Source organism: Larus michahellis, chromosome 5, assembly GCF_964199755.1.
Source record: "Larus michahellis chromosome 5, bLarMic1.1, whole genome shotgun sequence".
In the NCBI taxonomy this organism is placed as follows: Eukaryota; Metazoa; Chordata; class Aves; order Charadriiformes; family Laridae; genus Larus; species Larus michahellis.
The window spans coordinates 39,641,668-39,649,622 of record NC_133900.1 but is presented as its reverse complement, the minus strand read 5'-3'; the positions used below and the strand labels follow the sequence as shown (position 1 = coordinate 39,649,622).

Below are 7,955 nucleotides of genomic sequence, written 5' to 3'. Positions count from 1 at the left end.
CAAAATATTTCAGAGCACAAACACCACACGCAGAGCTGAACATGAGAATTCATGCCTCTAGTCTTGTTTTTCCCCCTCAGAGTATGACTGATTTGACTCATGCCTGACTCTTAACAAAATTTCCAGATCTCTGCTAGAATTATAGTTGGTAGGAAAAACTCCTAAACATGCAGCTGCATTTCTGCTCTTGTGCCCACATTATGGCTTGCCTTTGATGAAAGGATAGAGCAAGACATTCTAAGACCATTTCATAGTATTGCATAAGCTTAAAACTTCACATGTTGAAGGAAAATTCTTTACTAATACAGCTGGACGTCTGCAAGGAACTGCTTTCACTTCTTTCATAGACACCTATGAAAATCCCAGTTTAGTCCCCCAGTCTCATCTGGAGGCTTCTTGCTCGACAGCATTAGCAAAGCGGGAGCATTGGTCCTTTGATACTGAAGTCAGAGCAGGAACATTTCTCTGCCTTCCAGCAGTCCCACTTATGATTTGGTTACTGGTCATGACCCCGTTGTTTATTGTATAAGTGAATCATAAGAATTACTGGAATTCTTATAAATCCCAAGTAAATAAAGGGGAAAAGAAAAGCCCACCTGTAATCAGACACCGTGTAACTGCATGTTAATGGACTGTTCAGTGCCCTACTGGGATACGTTAGAGAAATGCTATAGCATTATACTCAATTTCAAGAGGCTGGTAGACATTTTTAAATGAATAAATTCTCTTTATATAATTACAGTAATGACTACAGTTCATACTTTATGCACAGCAAGTAAAAAAAACCACACTGGAATTTATGTAAATATTATTAACGCATACACTATGAAAAAGCAATTCATGTTAATTAAAAAAACACCTTAGTTTTAAAAGTTTACCAGGAACAGTTACACCGAGCGTTGCAATCTTTGAAAGCAGAACAGAAGTTGTTTACAAGGACCCAAGGGGAACTGATCTCCAGCTGCTTGGAGCTGGGCTGCAGACTGAGCGCGTGCCGAAGGCTGGGCTGAAATCCACTCTCCGTTGATGGCAGCAGCAGCCGCGCTGCCGTTTCCTACGAGCCTGGAATTTCACCCCAGCCTTTACATTCTTCGTCGGTTATAGCGGAGCAGCCAGAAGAAGAAAGATGATTAGAGAGCAGCCGAGTAGACTCACAGTTCAAGAATCCGATCTTCACGCAGCTGTAAGGTCTACGGGAAGGAGAAGGGGGTTCATGGCACACATAAAATGAGTCTCTCTAAAAATGGGGGAAGCGGCCGCTTCGGCAGCAGAGCTGATGACAGGCTACTGAACACCACTCACAGAAAGAAGCAAATCTGAGTTTCAGTCCTTGGTGAAGACACCGTCATATTCGCCTTTGACTAGAAAGGAAGGCAAGCGTAGTGCGTGAACGTGTAAGTGCATGTATCGCATGCAAGGCATTCCAGGAGCCGAGCAATTTCTCTGCATACATCAAGACATTGGTAAGAAAAAAAAAAATAGCAAAGGTTTTTAGCACTCAAACAATTGGGTAGATGTTTTCTTGATTTCAAATCCAACTTTACACATTCTTGATAAACATAAAGGCCTCAACATCGAAGACGAAACATTTTTAGCACCAACTGCTGGCTTGCAAGTGAGTACTTATTTGCAAGAGACGAGTATAGAAAGACATGTTGTCTTTCACCGAGAGGCATCTTGTTTTAAGGCAATATCCAAAATGGCAGTAGAGCCACTGCAGAAACTGCTCTAATGATCCCTGAAGCTTCATGGCACCCACACGGGTCCCATCGTTGAGGGAAGGTAGGAACTAAATTGGCGTCTGTCCTACTCCTCCCCACTATGTGCCCTGGAACGCTGGAAATTTCCGACGTTTGTATGTCGCTAGTTGTCACAAAGCAAGCTAGTTTCTCCCCATAGCTCCTAAACCCCTCTGTAGCCATTTATCTTAGCCATGCTAACCACTATCAGTAGCAAGGAAAATGCTGAGGAATTGCCGTCTTTCCTTACCGCTAACCCAATTAAAAAGTTGTTCAATACGATAGCGTTGACACAATTAATACAAATGAGAGATTTGCGAACATTTCCCAGCAGGGAAATGACTGTAGCCAATGCAGCCAGATGTGCTCCTGCAGCACACGGCACCCAGCCTAGGGCTGGTTTTTCTTTTTGCTGTCAAATAGAGTCAGATTACTTACTTACATTTCCACTAAAGAATATTTTAGGAATGGAGACAGTAACTTCTGAATATACGCTATATCTATCAAAGTGAGAGGTAAGTAGTTTGTTCTCAATATCCATCACTTTGTGGAACCCCATCATCCATTTTTATTAATAGTTACGGCACACAGGTATGCAGCTACGAAATCGAAGAACATGAAGGGTATTACCAGAATCACTTATGGCTAAAGGCAAGGAGCAGAACTGCATCGCAACCCTACTTTTTTCATGATTTAAAGGTGTGTTAAATTGTACCAACTGAGATTTTCAGGAAATCTATTATTTGGCTTACACAGTAAGCTATGCCTTGTGCACTGTGTTCTAGACAAAGTTGCATTCAAAAAAAATAGCACACAAGGTTAAGAAACTTTACGAGACGCTGATGAATAATCTGTGCTTTCATAAATACAGTAGTATACATCCTATATACACACGCTAGCCGCCAGCCTCCGGGGAGGCTGTTAGCCAGCCATCCACAGAAAGAAGGGAATAAAGATAGTCGGGAGGGTGGTGGAGGGTGCCAAACCTAGGCAGACTATTGATGCTAATCCCACGAGCACTGAAGCGAGAACACTCCTCTGGTCCCGAATGATCATCTTCACAGTCTCACAGAACTGGGGAAAAAAAGAAAAAATAATAACAAAAAGAGAACGGATCAGGGTTAAAGAGGAAAGCTTTAGATGCCCGCTGCCTCCGCGACAGACCAGCGGTGGCGGCCCGGCTCTCTGCAGGGCTCCCCGGAGCGCGGCACAGGGCGAAAAGCGAGCCGGGCACCGACCCCCCAGCCCAGCTTCAGCCCCGCGGCTCCGGCGGGAACGAGCAGCTTCAGAGCGTCTTAAGAGCGTCTTAACGAATTGCCGTCGGAATTCCGCCTCGCCGCTGGAAGCCGGCAGAGGCCGGGCTGCCCGCCCTCCCCGGCGGCCCCGCACCGGCGGCCGTGCCCGCCACCTCCGGCCGTGCCCGGCGGGCCGTACCGACCGGGCAGCGGCTCCGGGGGCCCGCGGCGGTCGGCGGCGGCTGACCTAGTTTCGGGGAGCGGCGGAGCGCCCGGGAAGGGCAGAGCCGCCGCCGGTGCCCCGGCCTCTCCCGGCGGCTGCGGGGCGGCTGCCCGCGGGGGTGCCCGTACCTTGTCGGTCTGGAAGCTGACGGGGGCTCCGTACCGGCAGTAGGTGACGAAGTGCTCGCAGTTGTTCCAGAGCAGGCTGTAGGCCGTGGCGCCCACCAGCTTCTCCGCCCGGCGGGCCGCCTCCTCGCTGCCCAGCACCTGGTCCTCGAAGAGCCGGTCCATGTGGTTGACCAGGATGCTGCCGCCGTAGGCGAAGTCCTCCACCGTGTCCACCCGGATGCTGGCCGTTTTGGTGATGACGCCCAGGATGAGCCGCTTGTTAGTCACCACTTGCTGGATCTGCCGGCGGTCGCCGGTGAAGGCGGGCAGGATGTCGGGCATCAGGTGGGCGACGCGGTTCTCGCCCAGGTAGATGCCGAAGTGGATGAAGAGGGTGCGGGGCACCTCCAGCAGGTCGCCCCGCTTGAAGCAGCTGGTGTCGTAGTAGCCGGGGGCCGGCGGCGGCGGCGTTTCCCCGCCGGAGCCCGCGGGCAGGGGCCGGACGTGGACGAGGAGCAGCAGCTTCTCCAGCAGCAGGGAGGCCGCCTGCGGCACCGAGTTCTTCATGGTCGGCGGGGGGAGCGGGTGGGGGTACAGAGCCCTGATGCCACCGAGCAGCCGCCGCCGCCCGGCCCCGCTTTTCTAGGCTACCGGGCGGGGCGGGGCGGGCACCCGGGCCAGCCCACCGGCCGAGCGGCCGCCCCGAGGAGCGGCCGGGGTTTATTGGGGAGCGCACCGCAGCCCCGGCACCGGCGCCACCCGCAGCGAGAAAAAGCGCTAGGAGCACAGCGGAGCGCTGATGGGGGCTAGCGGGGCTAGCGAGGGGGCGAGCGGCGCCCGGCTCGCAGGCGGGAGGCTGCGGCGATGGTCGCTCGGCGGCGGGAGAGGGGAGGGGAGGGGAGGGGAGAGGAGAGGAGGCTCCTGGGCGCGCCTTTCTTCCTCGGAAGAAAACAGGTCCCCGAGGAAGAAAAGGGAAGTCACATTTATAAATTAACTCGCCCGAAAGGTCCCTCAGCTAAAAAAGAGTGGGGAAAGGCGGAGAAGCGTTCCCGTGCGTTTTGTTTCATGCTAATCCATTATGCAAATGGATAAATCCCGGCAACAGAGCCCACAAAAGAGCAGCCCTGTCAGGTCAACAAAGCCGCCCCGTCTGAGGCTAATAAGTTTCCGTAGCCGAGCAAATTCCCGCCCCCCCGGGGGCTGCGGGATGATGGATGGGACAGACATTCATCTTACCTGGAAGTTGACAGGGCGCGGAGAGTGGCAGGGGAGGGGACGGAGGGGACCCCTCACCCGCCGCGGCTGCCGTTGGCTTTTGTCGGTGCCACAGCCGCTCCTGCAGCTTTCCCTTCTGTGAGAAATTCGGAGGCGGAGGGGGCGATGGGAAGCAATGCTGGAGAAGTCATTTATCAGAGCATCTTCCCCCAAACCCAGGCTCTAAAGCTGCCAATTTGCCTGATCTGTCCTCCCGCAGGTTATGGACACTCAGGCAAACACGGCAACATGTGCCATGCCAAGTACAAAAAAAGGGAAGCAAGAGGAGCAGTAGCATGGAAGAGCTTTGCATCTCTCCACAGGCAAACACGCGTGTTGACAGAGCAAGTTATTTTTCCCTCCTCAGCCACTTCAAATGTGAGAGCCTGTGGCTTAAGGATGAGATCCCTAGACCACCCTCGCGCTGTAAGACCCCTTTGGTCACACCAGCAAAAACAGAGAAAACGTTCACCATCCCTTTTCTTTCCATCAGGGAACAGCTGTGGTACGAACGGAAAGGTAGAGGGGACATGAAGGACCCAGCAGGTGAGAGCCTCCTACCACCCCATGGATGCTGAACCAAGGCTCAGGCAGGATCTTGTGCATGGGAAAGACGAGGCTTATCAATGAGCCAAGGCAAGTTTTCCCACTCCTCAGTGAAGAAAATATTTCAGGGGAACAGGTTGCTTCACCGCTCTCCAACACAAAATGAGGGCTGGTGTTGCCCTCCGGTTTCTTCCTGCCTGGAGCAGAGCAGCTTCCTGGGGAGCTGAAAATTATCCTCACCTTGCTCCATCTGCAAAAAGACAGGCCCACCACCGTAACCTGTTTGGTCCCTGATTACAGGCCAGAGCCCCAGCACTTCTCACCAGAGGGATCAGGCATTTGGGATTTTCTCTGGAGAGCCTCAGCCAAATTCTTACATAACAGAGGCTTAGCGCTCCTCAAGCCCCCTGCTTCAAATCGCGTTACTTAGAAAAAATACCTTACAGATGTGGCTCACGATGCTGGTAGGAACCCTGTGGATTAGCCACCAGCCACACATAGTAATATAATTACAACAGCATCTCAAAGGTTTTGCTACTAGTAAATATTATTGGGGAGGGAAGGAGAACTTTTCTCAACTAGTGCATTGTTTTTAAGTGACTGAGGAAAGAGAAAAGATTAAAGCCCCTCGTCAAGATAAAGGGTCTCTCACCTGTTTGGTGACGGTCACAGCAGCTGGTCCAGAGCTGGAGCACTGTGCCACAGCCAGAAGGTTATCAAAGACTCCACCGACTCCTGGCACAGAAAGGTTCCCATCTCCCCCTGCGAGGATAAGCACTGGTCCTGCTCTGAGCCGCCATCTGCAGACACCCCCCCTCCCCTTTCCCAAAGCTGTCTAGGGAGTGTCCGGATGGTCTTTGTTGAAATATGTCAGAGATGCTTCAGTCCCACAGTTCGCATCTCTCTCCCCTGCCCAAAGGAAGGTAGAGGAATTCCACTGAACTCCCTGGCAGAAACAAGCATTTCCCAATGGCATCTTTTACTTGGAGGCATCCTTTGTTTGCTTTCCTAATGCCAATTAGCTTTAATCCCCAAATCACCAGGGTCCATTTCAAGTAAATCAAGATGAAACCAAAGAAGAGGAATCGCCATGAGGAAGAGACTGTCTCAGAACCTTAACTGCATGGGAGGGTTTCAAAGAAATAAGGTGAGAGGCGTGACATTTCTGCAGTGTAATTTCCTCGTACCTCAGGCACCAATGAGCTGACTAACTCCTAACACTAACTTCTCTCTCCCTTCCCCCATGCCCCGAACCACTTGATCCCTCTCTCAGGCCTGGAAACCCCTACGGAAGGATCACAAAAGGCATAAGACAGCAGAGACGTATGTGAAATAGCCTCGCTCCTCCAGCCAACGCACGTACCCAGCTGCAGCAAGGGAAATCCACCCCGGCAAGGCTTCGCCACCACCGTGCAACTGCTGTGAGCATCACTGTCTGCAAAGCGCTTCCATACTACCGGAGTGGCTGCTGAATAAGGCCATTCGGGTTCCTGAAAGGCAGTCTGCAACCCGGCATTTTCTGCTTTCAGACCTTAAGGCTTGCACTCCTATTACTTTCAAACTGCCACAATGCAAAACAAAAAGTTTAAAAGGTGTACTTACAATTATTTTTCCTCTGCTATGAAAGGGGACACCCCCCCCCCACCACCTTTAGTGGAAAAATGGCTTCATCAAAGGTGGCTAAACTGAAAAGTTACTTTGGGCCTCAGACTAAGACTCTGGCACAGCCTTTATCTTGGGTTGCTTTTGTGTAATAGCTTTTGTACCTTTATTACACAAATTGCAGTGGGAAAATCACTTTGAAATATTTAACGTAACACATCAAACACTGACAGACTTTTGTTTGGACTGTTAGCTCTTATAGAGTAACTTCATGATAAACCCCTTGATTTATTTTGGAAAGTTATGTAGAGATGCAGTAAAAAAAAAAAAATAATGCAGCCTTTGTTTTGTAGTGCAGATGAGCCACGGCACAAAAACTTCCCAGGTAAGAGGTGTGAGCCAGTTTCCATTACACTGAAACTCGTATATTATACGGAAACTTATTTTCTATGCTAGGCATTACTATTTCCATCCTGCCTCACAGCTAACACAACAGGGAAAAAGCAGGGAAGGCAATTGGAAGGGTAAGCTTTTGCCTGTCTGAGGAACAGCCCTGCTTTAACAAGGCGGCAAAATGCACTTCTGACTGAAGTTAAGCCGACACGCACACGCTCACCTTCAAGTACAACTTGCGTCTTACCAAACGCTTCTCAATTACTCAATCTCTAGTGTAGATTAAGAAACAAATGCAGCTTTAACAAGCTTTCACGTCAGCTGGGACTGCTGGAACAAGTACAGGTTCACGAATTCAAAACACCTTAAGGAGGTCAAGGAGGATAAAATCTTTGGGTAGGGATTTTTGGAGGCTATAATTTGCGAGAAAAGTATCTGAAAAGCAACGCCACTTGGTTTAAGCTGGTGCACTAAAAGAAATAACAGACAGAAAACATGTTTGTGAAGGATGGTTTCACAGCATCCAAAAGGGCAGTTCCAGTAATAAAAAAATAACGCCTTTGTATTCCCATATCCAATCCATTTGAACACTGTACTATTCTTTTCAGAAAATTACAGCTTCCATTGTAGAGCTGTAAATAACCGGCTCTCTAGAAAATAGTATCATTTACTTTATCAATTTTTGTATTTAACAAAGAGGAGGGACAAAACAGACAAATTCTGAAGGAAGAAGGGAACCAGCAAGACAATGCATGAAATTGCAGGCGAGTGAAACAACCTCAAAACAAAGAACTTTTGAACTAAGTATCACTCTCTTCCAGCAGAAGAAATAACATAAATGACTAAAACAAATGTA

General features: G+C 49.9%; 1 protein-coding gene across 1 annotated transcript; it reads right to left on the bottom strand.

The window, feature by feature from the left end:
• Positions 1–712: 712 nt before the first annotated feature.
• On the bottom strand, positions 713–3,910 carry LRAT (lecithin retinol acyltransferase). The gene is made up of 2 exons (XM_074588847.1): positions 3,326–3,910; positions 713–2,813 (listed from the first exon to the last, which is right to left on the bottom strand). Exons 1-2 carry the CDS (start codon positions 3,869–3,871, stop codon positions 2,661–2,663), a joined length of 699 nt encoding a protein of 232 aa, XP_074444948.1. The 5' UTR covers positions 3,872–3,910; the 3' UTR covers positions 713–2,660.
• Positions 3,911–7,955: the final 4,045 nt, after the last annotated feature.

Coding starts and splice junctions, on each gene's coding strand:
- LRAT (XM_074588847.1), bottom strand. CDS start 3,871: ATGAAGAACTCGGTGCCGCAGGCGGCCTCCCTGCTGCTGGAGAAGCTG. Junction 2,814..3,325: donor TCAGCTTCCAGACCGACAAG/GTACGGGCACCC, acceptor TTTTTTCCCCAG/TTCTGTGAGACTGTGAAGAT.